At 46.9% G+C, this 21,367-nt stretch overlaps 1 protein-coding gene across 2 annotated transcripts in view; it reads right to left on the bottom strand.

The window, feature by feature from the left end:
• ATP6V0A2 (ATPase H+ transporting V0 subunit a2) overlaps positions 1-20,901 on the bottom strand; it is a 40,522-nt gene extending 19,621 nt beyond the window's left edge. The window contains exons 1-9 of one of the 2 annotated variants that reach the window (XM_026514722.4): positions 20,590-20,899; positions 15,947-16,025; positions 14,058-14,155; positions 12,502-12,639; positions 11,707-11,795; positions 9,714-9,840; positions 3,444-3,526; positions 1,832-1,925; positions 912-1,124 (exon numbers count right to left, since the gene is read on the bottom strand). In XM_026514722.4, coding sequence (XP_026370507.1) covers positions 912-1,124; positions 1,832-1,925; positions 3,444-3,526; positions 9,714-9,840; positions 11,707-11,795; positions 12,502-12,639; positions 14,058-14,155; positions 15,947-16,025; positions 20,590-20,706 — 1,038 coding nt within the window. In that variant the 5' untranslated portion in view covers positions 20,707-20,899. Of the gene's footprint in view, positions 1-911; positions 1,125-1,831; positions 1,926-3,443; positions 3,527-9,713; positions 9,841-11,706; positions 11,796-12,501; positions 12,640-14,057; positions 14,156-15,946; positions 16,026-20,589 lie in introns of both variants that reach the window. The other variant, XM_057305909.1, reaches the window with a different exon arrangement.
• Between the last annotated feature and the right edge of the window lie 466 nt (positions 20,902-21,367).

Genomic DNA, 21,367 nt, shown 5'->3' with positions numbered 1-21,367 from the left:
CAGTGGGGAGTCTGACCCTCTGACCCTCCCCCTTCTCATGCTCTCTTCCCCTCTCATTCTCTCTCTCTCAAATAAATAAATAAAACCTTTAAAAAAAAAAAAAGATGACTGACAAACCGGGTTAAATATTTTTGCTCGTATCACAAAGAGCCAACAGAAACTAGTAAGAAAAAGATCAATAACCCAGCAGAAAAAGGGCAAAGCACAGGAACACAAGCTCACAAAAAAAGGAAAATTCAAATGGCTCCTCAATGGAAAAGATTTTCAACCTCACTCAAAGTAAGAGAAGTGCAGCAGCTGGTACCATCCATCACACGGACACAGCAACCCTGTGTCCGGGACTCTGTCCCGCAGATGGGCCAGGTGGTATTCGCATCACCACAGGCCACCGAAACGAGCAGGCAGCCAGCGCAACGAGCCGTGGTACGTCCACACCATGGAACATTGAATAGTTATAACAAGTAGGGCTTCAGTAAGTGAAAAGAACAGCATGAATGAACTGCATGCAACCTTTCATGAAGGAAAGTATCCATTCCTCCGTGCTTACCTACGATTAAGAAACTCAAAGACCTAACAGGAAGCAACAGGTGTCTCGGAGGCAACAGGGTAGGAGGAAGCCACTCCGCTGTGTCTTTTACTTTCTATATATATATATACGCACATGCACGTTTTACTTTTCAGCACGAGACTCTATCCCCTACTCAAAGAGCAAATGAAAAAGGCACGCGCACGCGCACGCGCACACGCGCAGCTCGGATGGCCCGCTCCCCCGAGCCTCGATCGAGAGGCCAGCCAGCTCGGCCCTCTCGCTGCTCGAGGACATTCCCGCTTTCTTTCTCCGGCTCAGTCAGCTTCTCTGGCTTCCCCAGGGCAGCCCCAGGCCCTCCGCTGCGTCCCGACCGGGGCCTTACCGACCCCTGCTCGAGCGCCCGGCGCAGGTCATGCAGGTCGGCCTCGGGACACCAGACTTCGGCGATGAGGCACTTGTTGGTCACGTCGAAGCTGCACATGTTCAGCATGTGGTAAATGGCTTTCATCTTCTTCACCTGGATGACGTGGCTGTAGACGGATTCGGCGGCTTTACACAGCACTTGCCGTAAATAATCCTCGGTTTTGTGAAGCACCTGGGTGGGAACAAACACGGGCTTCCAACACTGTGGGCACTTTTCAGTTTTTGTCTACCGGGCACCTGCCCCTCCTGGGGGCAGATAAGAGAGCGGTTCACTCCTTCTCTTCTCGACCCCCAGTACCACCGGGAAGCAGGCGGCACCCTAAGCCGGCTGACCTGATGCTCTCTCTGGGGAGCTCCCCTCCAGGACGCCACCCCAAGGGGACAGGAAATGGTCGGATGTCACCATCTGGGTGGCAGCACAGTGGCCTGGCTGGGCCCATGGAGCTCCCCTTTCTTGCCATTCCCAGCCTCAGCTCAGCTCCCTGTCAACCCTGAGAGCCAACGACTCCACCCCATCACATGTGGCCTGAAACCCCTCTTGCTTAAGTGGGTCGGAGTCCACCTCTTGCCAGCAAGAGCTCTCACAGCAGAAACACTCATTAAAGTAGCGAAGGCACAACAGCCGCCACTTTAAATAGATGGCTTGTCTCCTGTGATGACCAGAGAATCTTCTCTGAAGTCCCATCAACACCTAGGTTTCTAACAGGCTGCTACAATAAAATTTGCCCGAAGAGGAGCGAGGTAAGTGACGGGCCAATCTCCCTAAAACATCCTGAGTTGTCCACAACCAAAATTCTCCATATTAAACAAGAAAGTAAATGGATTTGTAAATGTTTTACACGTCTCAGATAAGGAGGCAACCGTTACTCGTTTACTCACAGTGTAAAGATCTTGAATTCGGGTATTTAATCCCTCCTGAATCTCCTTCCGCTCCTCAGCAGTATTTGGGTAGGGGTAAACATGGCAGTGGTAACTAGAAGACAGAATTCAACAGTCGCACGTCCATCGGGACCAGAAGACGCTACGCCAAACACCAGAACTAAGTTCAGTGTACCGCGTGGGCACGTCTCCCTCCAAGATGGAATAAAAGCAGCCCTCTGGGAGAAAAAGGTGCAGACACACACTGGCCCGCAGTGAGAGTGAGGCCTCGCACAGAGACACTCAACAAATGTCTACAGGAGTCAACAAATGTAGCAAACTCTCTCTTGGTTCCATGCCCTCCATCATTCCCGGAGCTCGCTCCCAATTCCTACTTCCTGAAATTCACCACCATCCTTGGGCTGGGAATCATTAAACAAGTATGAAACACAAAAGCAAAGCACACACAACAGTAACTACCTTTAAAAGAAAGAGAAAATAAAGGGAGGGGGAAAAAAACCCTGCTCTGGTTTTCTAGCAACTGTCTTTGGCACAGTAAACCTCTCCCTCACCTCCCAGGGCCCATCTTCGTGGGGGCTGCACGGCACCCCAACACATGGGGAGCAGAGTCTGTACCTCCCTCCTGCAATCTCCCGTCCACCTTGACATTTTTATGCCATACGTAACATTTTAAGTTCTGACTATTAAAATTACTTACTCTATCCCAAGCAACAATATCTATGAAATCATGAGTTTGTACGCTGGTTATAGTTTCTCTACCGTACATTAAAATAAATATATATATTCATAGGAGCAGGCTTGTCCAGGTAACACCTGACACTGCTTTCCATACCACCAGTGCCTGAGACTCAGCCTCTAGGAAACACTTTCCAAAGGAAATACCCGAGCCCCCACAAGAAACAAGGCCATCTGAACACAGAGGGCATTCTTTGCAGACCAAACGTTTTGTTTGGCTTTTGCTTATTCTTCCACTGCTGACGAGTACGTCACAGTGAGAGTCTCAGCGCGACACCCCTCAGCACGTACTGGCAGCTGCCGCTCGCAGCTCCTCGCCTGTGTCGCCTCAGTCCTGAAGCCCAGTGAGGGAGGGAGCGGCCACTCTGCGGACCGGGAGGGAGCCTGGACGTGGTGGCTCACCGTGCTGGCTTGCCCAGCTCGCCCAGTGAGTGGGTGGCGAAGCCAGGCTCTAGATCCAGGCCTCCTCCCTCTCGGCGCACACAGAAACCTGCCGAATGTTGTTTGGCCAAAGATGAACCAGATGCTCCATGAGGACAGACAGGCCTCCGTGGAGCTCAGCGCAACAGGGAGGCACAAAATGTTAAAATTTGATTCCTTCTCCAAGTATTCTTAAGCTGTGATTCCCAGGGAGAAAATAAAACCTGAGAATGTTATTAAAAATGGTCTCTGCTTCTAAAGCGTCTTAAGGAGAACGTAGCAAGAGAGATGACTGATGAAACATTTGAGAACGTGGTTTTACAGCAAAGACACACAACCAAACACAGCAATCTCTGCACCCACTGCATTTCCCCTCAAACACAGAGGGTTATTTAGGGAAAACTAGAGGCCACTGAGTATAAGCGAATAGATGAAATGAAATGTTTCTTGTTCTTACCAATCACAGATCTTCTTAACCTTGTGGCCAATCTGCTCTCCCCAAAAGGATATTAAAAACACATACCATTTTATGACTTCTCCCTAGAAGAATAAAGCAGGATCACTGTTACTCCTGCGTCCAGAACTCTGAGAACTCTGGCAGCTCGAACTCTGTCGCAAGTCAGCCCCTCACTTCCGCAGCAGGCCCCGCAGGCTCCGGGACTGCACCTCACCCATCCCGGCCACAGCGTGTTCATCACCCTGACATAGGTCTGGCAGTGGCGTGGGGTCATTTACAGACATGCGGAGCAGCCCAAAGTCTGAGTCCCCGGATGTGCCTACTCCAGCTCAGGTCACACAGGGCGGTTCTCTGCCTTCCAGCTCCATCTCAGACTGTAAACAACGGGCCTTGTCATGGTTTGGTCATGTTTTCCTCACTTTTGTGCTCTTTGTTGGTAGTTTCACTATTTAAAATGGTCCTCGGGCATAATGCTGAAGTGCCAGCTAGTGTTCCTGGCCCCAAGGAGGCAGTGATGTGCCTTACACAGAAAATGCGTGGGTCAGGTAAGCTTCCTTCAGGCGTGAGTCATAGCGCTGCTGGCAGAGTTCAGTGTTAATGAATCAATAATCCATATTAAATAGAAACAAACATAAAACAAGGTTATTATTGATCGGTGGACAAAAAGGTGAGCGGAGGCTTGCGAAAACCTAACCCCGTATTTCCCCTAGGACAGTGGTTCTGTATCATTAATTCAAGTGTTCATGGAGACCCTACAGAATTACCATAAATACTGAGAAATATTCTACAAATAAAACTGAGTAGGTTTTGGCCTATTTGCCAGGCCCTGTTCTAGGCGCTAGGAACACAGAACTGAACAAAAAGAGACAAAAATGCCTGACCTGGGAAGGGTGGGGATGTATCCAAGTTGGCAGCAAGAGACGCAAAGAAAACACACAGTCCACCGCATGGGGAGAAGTGATAAGTGCTCCAAAGGAAACAGAGCCGGAGGAGGTGAAGGGGGCGGGGACTAGGGGCTGTGATTTTAAATAGGTTGACAGAGAAGGCCTCCCTGAGAAGGGGACATCAGAACTCAAAGGGGTGAAGGAGGGGGGGGAGCCATGTGGCCACGGCGGGAAGGGCCTTCCGAGGCGCAGAAGAGCTCGCGGAGAAGCAGGTTCAGGGAAAGCAAGAAGGCCAGCGCGCTGAAGGGGTGTGGACAGGGCAGACACGTGACAAGGCCACAAGAGGTGACACTGGAAGGCTCTGGGCATTTTCCCATTTGAGACAGGAAGCCACTGGCAGGTTCTAAGTGGGGGAGTGACGCGATCTGACTGGAGTCTAATAGGGATGGTTCTAGGTGCTGGGAGGAGAGAGCACGACAGCAGCGGCCGGAGCAGGAACTGAGAACAGAGGCTCCTGCAGAAGGGAGGGGTGATGCTTATCTCCTAGAGCAAGGTGGTGGCCGTGGGGGTGACGAGAGAGACCAGAGTCTCTTCCTATTTAAAAGACACGGGCAACCACCCTGCTGCAGGATTAAACGTGAGGTCTGAGGGAAAAGAGAAGAGTCAGGAGGACCCCCCAAGGTTTGGGGCCTTGCAGTCAGAAGGACAGAGCTGCCACTTACCGAGATGGGCAAGCCTGGCAGGGCAGGTTTGGAAGGAAAGACCAAGAGTCCAGCTTTAGGCATCGGATGGAAATGTCTTCCAGGGATTTAGAAGAAGACCTATAGTAGCCAGTTAAATAGAAAAGTCTGTTTATGTGGGGAGAGATCCAAGCTAGAGATAAACATTTGGGAGGTAGTATTTAAAGCTGTGAAATTATATAGGATCCCTAAGGGCAGAGAGAGGAGAGACACAGTCCAAGAATCGAGCCCCGGGCCACAAAAGATGGGGAACAGGTCGGGAGCCTCAGCGAAGCACAGGCAGGTGGGTCCTCAAGGCGAGGACACAGGGCAGCGGGGGGTGGAGGAGATGGCCTATGTGGTTGGGAGATCAGTCACACTGAATAAATAAGTAAACTTCGCAATTCATGAAATGTATTGAGGATAAGGGGAGCCAGATTTCTCACTGTCAGAAAAGAGACTGAAAACACACGGAAAAAGGTTCAGTCTAGAAACAACTGATCAGAATTTTAAGTTACAGTTTGAGCACATGGTTTTATAATCTCTAAGCACAGGTAGCCACAGAGGTGGTTACAGCTGTGTGCGTGCATGTGTGCACGTGCACGTGTGTGTACACACACACTCCGACTGCTCAGAGGGCCAGGGGCAGCGACACTCCGGGACACGATGAACACTCGAACACCCAGATGTTTGTAAACACCGACCTCTCCATGGGCCTCAGAGAAGTGGCTGATTCCAGGCTGAGGCTGGGAAAGCACACGATGAAACTGGCGCATCTTACGGTGGCAGGAAGTAAAGGAATGCTCGGTGGATGCTGACAACAGGCCAAACGACACAGGAACACGCGTGAAGGGACCCTCAGCAGCCAAATCAGGGACAATTTGGGCATCCAAATAAATAAGGATCATAGTAGATTACAAGTCATTAAATACAATGGAAATCCACAAGTCCATGGATGTGAGAGGGGGAAGCCTGCCTTCCGAGCAATCGCTAACATGTACAGAAGGAATGAGGACCGCATGGCAACTATGACCGAGGTGACAGATTCAGGAGAGTCGTCCATGGACGCTAAGGCTGGCAGGCAGGTTGGTGAGGAACGGGACACCAGCACAACTGGGAAATTACAAATCCATCACAAAGGGCAACATGGTGGTGACGTGAAGGTGGAGAAACCTGGCAGACCCCAACATGACCAGGTGGACATCACATGTGGCCTGGTGGAAGGTGCTGAGGTGGACAGAGAGACACTTCTAAGGGGTTCCCACCGAGAAGGTGTGGCCCGCGTCTGGTCACGAAGAAATATCAAATGGCCCAGAGAGAGGGGCTCGGCCTACAGGATGGGACGCCTGTTCCAGAGCCACTACAGGCCCAGGGAGGGAGCTGGACCAGGAAGGAAGGAAGGAGAACTGCTGGGAGATGGGAACAGCAGGTTTGGATCAAACAAAAGTGCTGCGCCCATGCTGCTTTCTCTCATGGGGGGGGAGGGGCTCTTGGTGGTTGTGTAAGAGCATCCTTGCCGGGGGCACACACACCGGAGTAACTCAGGGGTGACGGAGCCACATCTACGGCTTCCTCTCACAGGCGTGCAAAGAGCCTAGTGAAAATGGGGACAGAGTCACAGAGAGAGCACGCAGCGGACGGAGCAAATGTGGCAACGTGGAATGACTGGGAAATCTGGGTGAAGGGACACAAGTCTCTGTTCTCTTCTGGCAACTTTTCTATAAACTGAAAAGTTTCAAAATAAGTTACTGAAGAAACTAAACTGGGGGGAAGAAAGAAATGGAATTTATAGCAAACCTGACCTCAAAGATTCCATTAACAATTTTAAAAACAGTACTGTGCCAAGGAACACAAACACCTTGGGTATAAAATGGAACAGGGACAACACGCAACATAAAATACAAATCATAAAACCAAGTGAAATCGCCTGAGTCCAGCTTCGACACAGAGTAGTCAGCACCTAGAAACGAGACCGACAAGGGGGAAACAGCTAGAAATACACTCTGGCGTCTGTAATGATGCTAAGGGATCAGATGGTGAACTCAAAAGGCCCTAAACCTGACACAATAAACAAATCCTAGAACCTGAGTACCGTGGCCAAATCAAATAGCCGTATCTTCTCCAGAACAAGCATTAGAACACACACCGAAACTTCAACAGTGGCTCTCCCTGAACAGAATCGCAGGGGACTGATTTTCTCGTCCATGCTTTTGATACTGTTCCCAATTTTCAACCACAAGCGTACGTTTCCTTCGTAACTTTGGGGGAGTTTTATTCTCAGGATGATACATCCCTCCCATCCAGTTCTCTGTATTTCTTCATAGACATTTAATGCCCTTTCACATATTTGGTAAAAACTTGGCACAAAAGAGCTTAGAAATATATACAAAAAAGTTTTTAGCTTGAGCAAATGCTCTGCATAAGAATGACTGATAGGTTTTCTCAATAAAGAAAAAGCTCAGAAGAATAGTGAGGTAAAAGCTACCGCAGAACCATTTCTATCTTCAGCTTTACATACAGAGGTCATAAAGTTCACAGCTGAAAGACAAATAACAGATGGGCTCCTGGCAGTTACAGGAGCCACTAAAGAGTAGAAAATATTACAGGTGTATGGTTAATGAACAGCTTGACTGATTAGATTTTCACTAGATTAAACTTACGTGGCTCATTCAGGATAAACCTTACGAAAATCCATTTCACAGCCAACCTCCTCTTTATGTGTCAAAACTACTATGGGATATATATTCATCTTGCAGCCAAAATTCCTGAGGCAAGTTTAGAAAAAAGAAAAAAAAAAAACACACATAAACCCTTTCCTCAAAATTAAAAAGCCTAAGTTCCTTTTCTACCTTTAACAGATCAGTTCATCCTCATTTAGAGCAATATAGTTATTTTTATGGTAAAGTCTAAAAAAAAAAAAAATCGCAGATTTAAAAAGGTGATTATGGCTTTCTCTCTCCTGTCCCTCTGCCTCTATTCCTGAATAACTCAGTCCCAAAGCCTTAAGTGTATGGGCAGGGATGAACCCAGAAGAAGGGGAAGACCAATGGTGGCCCTGGGCAAAGTCAGAGTTCAAGCAAGGTGAGGAGAGCACCCCTGCAGAGGAGCAGCCTGGGTGGGGTGAGGAGGGTAACCACACCAGGGGCCCACCCCAAATGGGGAACCTGGGGCTCCACACAGGGAGACAAGGGGGCGGCAAAGGTGGGAGACTGATGGGAGACTGGTTACACCCAAGAGGATGAAAAATAAGTAAAAATATTAACAACAGGAGCCAAGTTTCTCATCACCAAAGAAAAAAAGTTACAAAAACAGAAATGGAGAAACCGAGACTGACTTCTACGGTACTAGCTTGGAACTGGACACGGACTCACAGTTTTCAATATATACGCATAGGCACAGAAATAAGGTTGTGTGCGTGTGTGTGTGTGTGTGTGTCCCGGAGCTGTCTGGTGACAGAGCCGGGGAACAGCGACACCTCCGAGAACAACGGGCACCCCAGAGACCATACTTTGGCTTCTAAATACCATTCTCCACTAAACAGAACCAGGCTCCTAGAGAAGAGGCTGATGCCAGAGCCGGGTGAGGGAAATTACAACATGAATCTGGACATCTTGTTGTGCAAGCAAGCAAAGCAGTGCATGGAAAATGACGGCAGCATGTAAAAGGACAGAAAAGCCAGCTTGTGTGGACTCCAACGGGCCAAACCTAGAGATCCTGAATATCAATATAATTACAGTAACAGAGTAGAACTCATTGAATCAAAGAGGAAATAGTGAACTGAAAATCTGATGAGGGGCGCCTGGGGGGCTCAGTAGGTTGAGCAGCTGACTCTTGATTTTGGCTCAGGTCATGATCTCAGAGTCGTGGGATCGAGCCCTGCACTCTCAGCTGAGTCTGCTTAAAGATTCTCTCCCTCCCCACCTCTACTCCCGCTGCTCACACTTTCGAAAGGAAGGGAGGGAGGGAAGAAGGAAGGGAAGGGAGAAGGAAGGAAGGAAGGAAATCTGATGAGGAATGACATAGTTATAGTTTCAAAGTGCTTCCCCCAAAACACGTACTAATTACAAAGGAAAAGAATGACTTCACACTGGAGAAGCCTAACCATCACCACCTCAACCAAGTGATCAAAGCAAACATTACCAGAAATGGCATGAACTGAATCGTGCACTCAACAGGATGCAGTGAGGAGAACGGAACATCACTTCTGCCAAAGACCCACGACCTGAATCTACTCATGAGAAAAGATCAGACAACCCTAAATGCAGGGACATTCTACCAAAACAACTGATCTGTAAGAATTTTCAAATGTCAAGGTCATGAAAGTCAAGGGCAGACTGAGAAATTGTCCCAGAATGAAGGAGACCAAAGAGAGGTGACAATGAGATCCAAACTGGGATTCTAAACTAGACCTTTGCTATAAAAGGCGGTACCGGACAACTGGTGAAACCTGGATGGGGTCTGAGGCTTGGAGGGTAGCGACGTGTCTACCTTCATTTCCAGGCTGCAATCAGGAGAGAGCCCTTCGCTGTGAGAGCTACACCCAAATGTCCTCGAGCAGGATAAGGCCTCAGGTGAACAACTCACTCTCAAGTGGCTCCCTGTGCATCGCGCCTCCAACTCAGCTATCAGTCTGTCATTGTTCAAAGGTGATGGTGACATTGACTCACTGTTTCAGGGTCCTCGAGGGGCTCATCCAGCTCTGCATAGGTCACAATGGTGTACCCTTTGCAGACCCTCCACAGCATTTTCTCAAATGCTTCAACTTTTCCTTGGTTAATTAGGCCAGATACAAATCTATGAGACAATAAAGACAAGCTGTAGTCAATTGAAAGCAATGAATTATCTGATTGTGTTAAAAGGAGAAATGAACACTTTCATTTCTGGCAAAAAGGTGAAGATATCCTGAAAGCCCTCCAGCTGCAAAATATCTAAAATGCTGGATAAAAAATGTTGGGGGGTTGCCTGGGTGGCTGTCGGTTGAGCATCCGACTCTTGGTTTTGGCTCAGGCAGTGATCTCGGTGTTGTGGGATCCAGCCCCATGTCGGGTTCTACACTCAGTGGGGAGTCTGCTTGAAGGTTCTCTCTCCTTCTGCCCCTCCCCCTCCTCACACATGCACATGCTCTCCCTCTCTCTCTCTGAGATAAATAAATATTTAAAAAAAATTTATTTTTGGAACATCCTTTCAAATACATAACTGAGCCTATAATTAAGAGAAATTCTTGGAATCCAAAAATAAACCAGGATCTCATAGCTACCTTGATATATTCCACTGACCCAGTATCTTAAAGCCTTGAGTTTCAAGGTCAGCATGGGAGACAGGAGACAGGTACTAGGTCTCCATAAGGTGAGAAGATGAAACTGAATCTCTCCTAATTCCCCCAAGATTGGGACTCCCACCCCCACCCCCAAAGAGCTACACCCTTAGTGAATGGGTGGACTAGAAAAAAAGTCCACCTTACAAAGAAGCCCTCAAATAAACTTATTTATTTCAGTTTTGGTTCTAGATAGAAGAGGAAAAGTCCTCCTTGAGAATTTACTTATTTATTTTTTAAAGATTTTTTATTTATTTGAGAGAGGGAGAGGGAGAGAGCATTACTGGGTGAGGGGCAGAGGGAGAGGAAGAAGCAGACTCCCCGCTAAGCAGGGAGCCCAACTTGGGCCTCGATCCCAGGACCCTGGGATCATGACCTGAGTCAAAGGCAGACACATAACCGACTGAGCCACCCAGGCACCCCTGCCTTGAGAATTTATAACCACAGGTCAGAATTCACTCAGGTTGGGGGCGCCTGGGTGGCACAGCAGTTGAGCGTCTGCCGTTGGCTCAGGGCGTGGTCCCGGTGTTAAGGGATCGGGCGCCACAACAGGCTCCTCTGCTATGAGCCTGCTTCTTCCTCTCTCACTCCCCGTTCTTGTGTTCCCTCTCTCGCTGGCTGTCTCTATCTCTGTCAAATAAATAAATAAAATCTTTAAAAAAAAAAAAAAGAATTCACTCAGGTTTGTGGCTTAAATTCATATTACTTGCATAATCCAAAAAAAAAAAAACAAAAACAGAAAAACAAAAAATCCCAAGCTAAGAAATTAATGTAAAATGATTCCAGGTTGGCAGAATGCTCCCCGGTATCTGACAAATGTAAAAACAAATTCTCTCTGAAGGAATACATCCTCAAACCAAATTATCCTTGGATTCCTACAGACCAGGAACAGAGGAACAGATGTTCATAATAAAAAGAAATCACAAATCACATGAGGAAACAAGTTACCATTGGTTCAAGTAAACAGAAAGGATTAATAGCAGAAAAAGATCCTTACAATACAGTTAGTAAATTAACCAACTCAGTTTAGCCCCTATGTTTCCACCAAACAAAACAGGACTTGACACTTCACTGAGCAATCATTTTAGGCTTATTGGAATAACACTGAATGGCATAGATGTTCCTTCTTTCCAGCTCATTATACCAAAAGAAGAAATTCCCATGGTATTTAGCTAAAAAGTCAATACAGCTGAATAACTCCACTCAGCAAATAGAGAAGTACAGTGTTTTCTCAAACAGATATTCACTTTCTTTCATTCCATCACAGGCTTTCAAATGGTAGCATTCATCCCTGCACTGACGACAAGGACAGTGTGACGCTCAGCCCCCCAGTGGTTGTCACCTACCCCAGTTTTGCTCCCAGCCTCTGCATACAGCTGTAGTCCAACAAGGAATCATTCTCTAAGGGAGGGAATTCTTCATAAGTGGGTTCAAACTACAAAGAAATATGAAACCAAGTGTGTCTCATTACAAGTGACACTTTATTTCCCAAGTCACGTTTCCGAACAAGTTTACAGAGCATCCTGAGTGCCAGACGTGGGTGCCGGCACCCCAAGATAACTCAGACGTGGAACACAGCTCTGGTAAGTTAAAAAGACCGCTTCCCTGTCCCTTATTTATAAGCTACTTGAAGTCAGTTACTGGAGGTAGGGTCCTAATCTATGTCACTGCCTCACTCGGACACAGGGTGCTCAGTCAGACGCCACCACCAATGAAACAGCTCCAACGGGATGGCCTTCTCCCCTCCGTACCCAGCTGAGGGAGGAGTTTTACACAGACTCTACTCTTACAAACCAGAGAAGTTTGTAAAATCCTTTACTCCTAGCAATTTGGTGGGGGGGGGGGGGGGAGAACCCTAAATCTTAGAGTTCAAACTCATCTTTCCCACTTCTTTTCTCATGATCATAAAAAGGTATTTTTCAACTACAAACTAAAGCATTTTACAAATAGGAAGTATTGTTATTGCTAAAACCAACCAATGCAGGAAAAGGCTTACCGCTTTGTTTAATGTCATATAACCCGACTGAAAATAAAGCTAAGATCAAAACGCACCTCTTTGATAACTGATAACCAAACCAGAAACCTTACGGGAGCAAGAGTTTTACAAAAGAAATGCGTTTCCTCGAGTGGGCAGTCAGTACCTCCACGTTCCGTTTAACGAAGGTTTTTGTCACTCTGAGCATGTGAGTGTACTCAATCAGTTCAAGCAAGTTCTTCCTCAGCTTCTCCTTATTCTTGGTGACTTCTCTCAGCTCAACCTCCAGCTTCTGCAGCTGCTCCTAAAACGAAAGGGCGGTTACTCAAGAGGACAGGTCCATTCCGAGGAGAGTTCTCAAAATTTTTTTATAGTACACTAAAGACCAGGGAGGGTTTCACAGCCAGAATCTGACAGCCTGATAGGGATGTGGAAACACCCAGAGATTTTCAAGGACCGTCATTATGTTTCCTATTGATTCAGGGAACTCCTATGCGGCTCCCGCCACACAGGACGGAGCCACTCCAGATGGTGAGTCGAGGCACCCTAGGCTGCCCTAGCCTCATCTCCGCTCCGCACTGCTTAGAGCTCCCCTTCACCTGCTTCTCCACTGTCACACATCAAAGAGTCTTCCTCTTTCAAGGCTACATTTCCTTTTATTTGCAACACAGAAAATAATTTAGGTAATCTTTGCTAAGCATATATACCTCAAGCCTCTAGCTTAAGAGTCTGCTTACAGTCGCACTTATACAATTAATTGGGCCGAAGAATCCTTGAGGACAAGTCTTCTTGAATAAGCAGTTACACAGCAAGCATCTTTAACGATAAAGTATTCACACAGCAGAAAGAGAGATGTGTAAATCACGACACTCACTCCATGAAAACTTGTATGCAAACAAATCCCTTGACACATTACTTGTGCTCCACCTTATAAAACTATAAACACTCAGGAATCACTGAAGTCGTCATTACATCACAACCAACCCAAACAGGCCAAACCAGATGACTGCGTTCTACTCTTCTGATGGCACAACTCTCTCTTAAGTCCGCTCACACACCAAATGTTAAGTGACTTCCTCCCAGATAAACGCGCAGAGCGGCCAGCCACGGAATGGTGCTGGCTACACAATGCTGATTGTTCAGTGTTCGGGAGCTCTAGTCTATTTCCCAGTGTGATGAACTACCCAAGGATCAGACCCAAACCTCAGTGGGTAATTCACAGGGGCGCTAAGGAACAAGACAAGCCACGGTTCTCGCAGGGGGGACGCCGTATCCCCAACACCCAAGACGCTGAACTCGGGGACAAGGAGTTGTGCTCAGTGCCCACCTGCAACACCCTATCGCCTTTCCACTAGCTTCTGAGGATCAGACGGGAGGCCGGTGAGTTTGGGAGAATGCAAAGGGCGTTGGCCTGCAGCCTCCCTCACTTGCACCAGGAGAGGCATGCGAAGGCACGGATAAGCCCGGAAAGAAGGTTCAGAAACACTACACGACTAAGCACCAGATTTCTCAACCTGATTTTCATTAGCCCCAGTTCACCACCAACCGGAAAGGGAGCATGCATCTTACACTGCAGATAATCTATTACTGAAGGCTAACCATAGCGTTGTTCAATCTTCACTGCATGGTTTTGAGACGAAAACCCGACAAGCCCTAGCCAACATAAAGTAAGTAAACAAGCAGCATCTGAGCTCAGTGACAGCTTCGTCAGAAACAAGTTACCTGCATTTCTAGGACTTGTTTAAGAGGCGGTGCAGGAGGACTGGTCTCTCCCTCAGGAAGGGGAATGTCGGCTCTATTAATTTCCTGCACCAAATACGCTGTGGGAATAAAAGGTAAACAAATTAGACGCAAAAACTCTAAGACATTTCCGTCAGAACGTTTTCCATCCCAACGATTCCTGGGTCGCCTAAAAACTAATGTCTGAATGCACAAAAGTCTTGCTTGTTCCAATCGATTTAGAAAAGGCCTTTTGCAACCTCGTTTCCAAAGATCTGCACCTAGCGAGATCAGCATGCAATGACCAAATACACAATAACGTGATAAACACTTCCTGAAATTCCCCAAGGTTTCTTTATTTCTAAAACCCGAAAGAACCTAGATGAAGCAGGTTAAGGACACACTTGCAAGTGCAGGAACAACCCAATGATAGACCATCTCCACCAGAGACGGCGTGACTACCCTGCAGATGCCCTTAGGAGGAAAGAAGTTTCCATCAAGAAAAGCACAACCTCTATCAGCCAGTGGAGTCCTGAGAGACACAGGGCACAGAGCCAGGCTCTCCTGAACCCTCCCAGTCAGCCGGGCTGTTCTGACTTGCAACAACCAGATCTCACGTACAAACCCAGATTCATAAAACTGGTAATGAGCCAGGCAAAATTAACTGAATTTCTTTAGTTTATGTTTTCAATGCCACAAAGCATCCTTGTCCTCAGGATAAAACTCACAATGAATGGTAAAGTCATTACTAGATACAACATTTTGGAGAAATGTTACTAGTTATTTTATTAAAAAAGAAAGACAAAGAAAAGTGAGGATGTTGTAGCAAGAGGATAGCAAAGGAGGCACAGGGTTAAAGAGGTTTTTGGAAATAGGATACAAATCATTTCACCAATTAAATGTCATTTACTTGGGAGATCCTTCTTTTTTTTTTTAAGTCTGTAAGCTTTTTGAAACAGTTTAAGCTACAGGAAGTCCTGTACATGCCTTAAGGGTTGTCACTGCCTTTAAAAACCTCATTTCTAATGCAAGACCCGTCCAGTGACTCACTACGTTACAAAGACAGGAATCTGATGTCACTCTTTCGCACATGATCCCCACAAGTAATTAGGACCTCAAACAATATGCAAAGGACTAGATGATTAAAAGGGTTTTTTTTAACTTAAATATCTCCAACTAAAAAATGTAAAATCCACAATAAATACTAGCTATTAGAAATCATTCCAGAAGTCACATTCTGGCCCCTCCATAGCTCTCATCCCCATGTTTTTCCATTCATCCTACGTTTTGTACTTCAGTCAGTTGTCTGAGATCAACCCCCCTCTCCCCTATTTTGGTCAGAACTTCCAGGCTTGAAATGATAATGCTGACTAGCACAGGCTAAAGATGTTAAAGATTTTACAGATAAAGCAAGTAGCCTTTAACTACTAGAGAACACTGATCTAAAACCTTCACGAACAAAGCCAATCTATCTGCATTTCCTACCTTTCTTGTTCTTTGAGATAATTTTAAGTAATATGTTAACATGTATATAATGTTTTTAAGTTATGATAAACTACAAGGGTTTGGCTAAATAAATTATAGCACATTAATTTCATGAAATACTAGGCAGTCATTAAAAATGATGCTGGGTCCATCTGTTTATTGACTTTGAGAAGAAGTTGCAGGAAGTACCAGAGAAAGAAACAGAGCTGACAACAAAATAACCTGATCGTTATGTAGGGGAATCCTTACTTTTATAGATGAATAGTAAAAAATAAGGAACGGTGAGTTCTTTTTTCCTTTTCTAATTTTTCTAAAGTGAACAAGGTTTGCTTATATAAAAATCCGTTACTAAACTAACCTTATCCCCCCAAAAATAACAAAACGAAACAAAATAAAATAAAACTTACCTAATATTCGTTCTAATTCTTCACACCTCTTCACCTCACCAACAAATTTTCTTTGGAAGGAACTTACATTCTGGTTGAGCTGAGAAAAGGATGAAAAATTTGCTTTGAAATTTCTAAAATTTAAATGTAAATGTGATTTTTACAATATTACTGGCAAGGGTAATATTTTAATTTTAATTTTAATAGGGAAAGCACATCCTCATACACTAGTGGATAGGAGTAAAAACCGACAAAACTTTTCTGGAAAGTGACTTGGCAACTGTTATCAAAAAAGCCTGAAAAATACCGTTTGGCCCAGAAATATCCCATGAAGAAAATTAAGGAAAAAACTGGCTACTGACAAAAAACCTACCCAGAAGAACGTCAACCTCAGGGATAGAGGAAAAAGTGATTAATAATGGAAAACTGGTTTAAGAACAGATAGTCTCCATCCATACCACGGAACATGACCCAGCAATAAAGCACAAATCCCTGACACGCTCGACACCATGGATGACTCTCAGAAACACAATGCAAATGTGTCTTCCAAGAAGACACAAAAGGCCACATACTGTGTGATTCCATTTCCATGAAATGCCCAGAAAAGGCGAATCTAGAGGCAGAAAGTAGAGCAGTGACTGCCTGGGGCTGGAGGCAGGTATGGGGATGGACAGTAGCACAAGGGATCTTACTAGGGGGATATGATGTTCTAACACTGGACTGTGGTGATGGATGCATAACTCAGTAAATTTTCTAAGAATCAATGAACTGTACACTTGAAATGGGTGAATTTTACGATACAGATCAATAAAGTTGTATAAAAATTATGGTTCAGTCATATAACTGATTATTATGCCCTTAGTAAAAATTGTTTTAAATGACTAAGGTATTAGATTATATTAAGAAGTTATCATTAAAAATTTTGGTATGATAATGATTTTGTGGTTATAATTTTTAAGCATCCTTACTCTTTAGAGATACTTGTTGAAATATTAATGAAAGAAATTATACATCTGGGATTTCTCCAGGATCATCTTGTCTGAGAGAAGGGAGGGACAGATTTTGTCTGGAGGTGGAAGGCTGGAATGAGGGGCCATTAATTTATATTATGGGTACACCAGAGTTCACTGTTCCCATATACTCCTCTCTCTACTTAACTTCTAATACAAACCTTAAAACAAAAAAAAATTGCAAAAGAACATTTAATAAAATGAGGAAATTACTTATGATCTGTGTCTGGAAAAAATTAAAGTTCCTTTCAGTGTGGTTTCAATTGTATGAAAATACATACATATGTACATTTTAAAACATTATTAGGAAAATAATGTTAGACCAATATTAACCCAGAAGTTAGAGCGTTTATTTCTAGGTAATGAGATCGTGGAAGTTTTTATCTTATTCTTACATTTTCCATATTCCCCAAATGGACATATATTATTTTATAACAAAAAAAGACTACAGTAATCACTCACGTTGAAAGGCATTTAAGGCAAGAATGTTACCTTTCCTCCAGCCCATCACTCCTACTGGGCCCTCTCAGGAACCACAATTAGACAAGAGCTTAGCATGAAACGGCCCAGTCCCAGAAGCGTCCACCCCAAGGGCTCAGTTCTTGTTCAGTTTTTCTATTTTTTTAAGAGGATTAACCAGAAAGAATACAAAAATTCAAATTTCACTTCTGTTTGTCACATTCGCATTCATTTCTGGGATCAAACTAATCTCAAGTAACCACTTTCAAACTCGCAATGACTCAGGCACAGTCCACAGAACTAAGAATGAGAAGGAAGCGATGCATTGCAAGCGGTCTACAAACCACACTACGGCCCCGTTTCGTTCAGGGTTTGCTCTTCACCACCAAACACTGCTGAACGCTCCGTGCACATCAGGGTTCTGCACGCGGCAGGGGCTTTATGAAGAGGCACATTTCTGCGGCCGCGATACAAACATACTTGGGTTTGACCAACGCCACCATCACTGCCTCACAGATATTAGCTGGTTTTCTGTGTTGTGTGGTTTCTTTTACAAAGTCTTGTTTCTGTTTTCTTTTTCGGGAGGCTATGTCGCCCTATTTCTTGTCTGATGATAGGTCATCAGAGCAGTGCCCCCTGTCCCCAGTTTCAGGCACCTGCAATCCACCAAGGTCAGGAAGCAGACAACCCCCCTCTGGCACGTCACCAGGTCAAACAGCGCCTACATCATGAACCTCACCTCATCCCACATCATCGAGAGAAGGGTGAGTACAGGACAGTATGATAGCTTGAGAGACAAGTACTCCCATATATCCTCCCAGACACACTCACATCCATTTGTATTAGAGTATATCGTTATAGTTGTTCTATTGTTCATCACTTACGTGCCCAACTTGTAAATTACACTCTACCACAGGTATGCATGTACAGGAAAACACATAACACCTGTAGGGTTCAGTACCATCCGGCGTTTCGCGCATCTGCTGGGGGTCTTGGAACGCATACCCACAGATACGGGGGTACTACAGGGCATTTTACTGTAGACTCATTTTAAGACTAACCTTAACCTAGAAAAGTCAGCAGAGGCTACCTGGTGCTGATTTTACCAATACGCACACCAGTCATCTTCCCACTCCAGCCACTGAAGGGCTAACAGTGAAATTGTTCTTAGACTATAGACCAACAGTGAGATGAACTTGCCCTTCTCTGAGCCCCACTGCTTAGGTTAGCTGAATAACCTTCTTTTCCAGGTTTTCTCCTTGGCTGTCACTACAGAAACCCTGGGCCTGCCTGCTTTCCCACAGGAGGAGTACTAAAAGGGAAAAATCACGCAGCCTATGCAAGCCAGAAGAAACTAATGTTAGTAAGCCCAGCCAGTGAATGCAAAGTCCGTGAAGAACTCCAGAGAAGAGAAGAAAAAAGTGTCAGATGCTATGAAACTTTCTGCACTCGCACCCATGCTGCTTGAGTGTCAACCCAAACCACACACACACACACACACACACGCACACACACGCACACACATGCACACACGCACTCACAAGCACGGCTGAGATCTTTATCTGCGCTTTCTTTTTCTTTCACTGGTTTTCAGTCTAGAAGGATCCCGTGTATAGTCTACAACCTAATGTAATGGCACTCAGTGAAACGTGAATCTTTGCGGTGATTTAGGGCCTTTGTTCAAACTTCTAAGGTTTAACCTTGTTAAGTCTCTCGGCTTGAGTACTAACAGGATGGAACAAATCTAACAGTTACAAAAAAGGGAGCCTGTTTCTCTCCTGTTTCGTGAATCTTTCAGGTGCTCCCCACAGCTGGTCACAACACCTACCAGGTAAGTGGGACCAGGAGCTGAAGCCCAAGTGACTCCAGGAAACAGGAAGAGAGCTAGACCTTCCCTGCAGCCTCGGCTGTCACTCAGGAGTTTCTCCCTGACCTTGCAATCCCTTTGGAGGCAACCCAAGGGTCACTAATATCAGATCTTGGGTAGGGGTGTTCCCTTTTGAAATTAAGGGCCCCTCAGAGAGATGAAGGGAAACAACCAGGAGATCAAAGCTGAGGCTCAGGAGGAAATAAAATGTTCCCCTGAAGTGACTTCCAGTTCAATCATTCAGTATTAGATCCTGCTTAACACTCCCCTTCCACACTTTGTTCTTTCCCTTCTCAGCACTTCACAATTCCAGTTCACAGACTGCGTGTGTTTATCTGTCTCCTCCCAGGCTGTAAGCAGCAAGAACATAAGGACCTTGTCCACCTTGCTTACCACTGAGTCGCCAGCACTAAAAACACTATCTGGAACAGAGCAAGCACCCAATAAAGGCTTGTTCCTTCATTCAACAAATGCCTACTAATGCCCACAAACGCCAGGGACTGCGCTAAGTCTTGGGGAATCAGGAGTGAACAAGTCAGGAGAGGCCCTAGCCCTGAGGGTGGGCAGTCCGTGGTGTAAAAGTAAACAGATACATAAAAAAGTGTTTATCATTATTTGTTGGGAAGGCAATTCCCATTCCCTACTAGGCAGTAGTATGCACATCATACCTCAGTGAACAAAACCAACGAAAACCCCTTCCCCTCAAGGCGCTTACACCGAGATCATTCCCAATTCGGTTCTGAGCTCCTTCTGTTCCGTCCATCCCGGACCCTGTCCCCCCCAGATCTTCCAGAGCCAGCTCTTTCCCATTCAGGCCTCATCTTGGCTCAAACGTCATCTCCTCAGAGGGGCCTTCCTTGACCACCCCGATTCGAGTTACCATCACATCATCCGGTTTCATTACCCTCCCAGCAAACATTATGTTTACGTATTTACTTGCTTGAAATTTGTCCCCGCCACCCCCGTAAGTTCCAAAAGGTTTTCAAAAGGCCTCATCAGATTCATTCTCCCCACTGCTAGCCCAGTGCCTGGCACGGAGTCGGCGCTCCGGAGCATCTGATAGCACTCCCCTAAGTTGATGAAGACTCCACAGAGCGTTCCTAACTAACCCTGCCAAAGCCGCCGTCGGCCAGACGCCCGGCGACCCGGGGCTCGGGCGCCGCTGTGCGGAAGCTCGGGCCGGTAAGCCCGGCCCCAGCTTCCCTGCCTGCGAAATGGGGACAGCGGCGCGCCCCTGCCCAGGAGCCCGCGGAAGCGAGGCCCGAGCGAAAGGCGGGATGCGGCGCTGGGTGGGCAGGTGCGGCCCGCGTCTCCCGGGCGACACTCACGTCTCGGAACTGGACCAAGCCCTTCTCGCCCAGGGCGCTGAGGCACTCGTAGGCCGTGCCGGACTGCAGGAACAGCTGCGCCAGGCACATGGTCTCGCTCCGGAAAAGGGACCCCATGGCGGGCCAGCCCGCGCCCCGGCGGGGCCGGACGGGCGGCGGCGGCTCCGGGCCGCTCCGGTCCGCGCGGTCAGCCGGGGCGGCCGGGACCTCGGGCTCCTCCTGCGGCCTGGCCGCCGCCGCGCACCATGGGGCTCCGGGCTGCAGCGGCCGCCCCCGGTCCTGCCACCGCGGCCCCGCTCCAGCCGCTGCCGCCACAGCGCGCGCGAGACCCCGCCCCCCGGCTACAGCCGGTTCCGGTTCCGCCCCCAGCGTGTGCCCGCACCCCCCGCCGGCCGACCAATGGGCGCCCGGAGTTGAGGCCGGCTGCGGTGACGGCGCCGGCGGGGCCAACCAGCACAAACCCGGCGGACGACGGCTGAGGCTCCCGGCGGACGACGGCTGAGGCTCCCGGCGGAACACAACCGCTCGCTCAGCTCTTTAGACCTTTTGAAAATGTATTTTATTGAGTTTGTGCCATAAAGTTCACTCGTCCAGGATATACAATTTTGTGATTTTTAGTAAAGTTACAGAGTGGTTGTGCAGCCGTCATCACGATCCACTTTTAGGATATTTCCATCAACCGGAACAGGATTCTACCTGCTCAGCGCCGTCAGTCCCCAGCTCCGGGCAACCCCGAACAATTTCGTGTCGCAGATCTGACTATTCAGGACATTTCATA

This window comes from Ursus arctos, unplaced genomic scaffold (assembly GCF_023065955.2).
Source record: "Ursus arctos isolate Adak ecotype North America unplaced genomic scaffold, UrsArc2.0 scaffold_34, whole genome shotgun sequence".
NCBI classification, from domain to species: Eukaryota; Metazoa; Chordata; class Mammalia; order Carnivora; family Ursidae; genus Ursus; species Ursus arctos.
The sequence above is the reverse complement of the archived record's forward strand: the minus strand, read 5'-3'. Positions and strand labels throughout refer to the sequence as shown.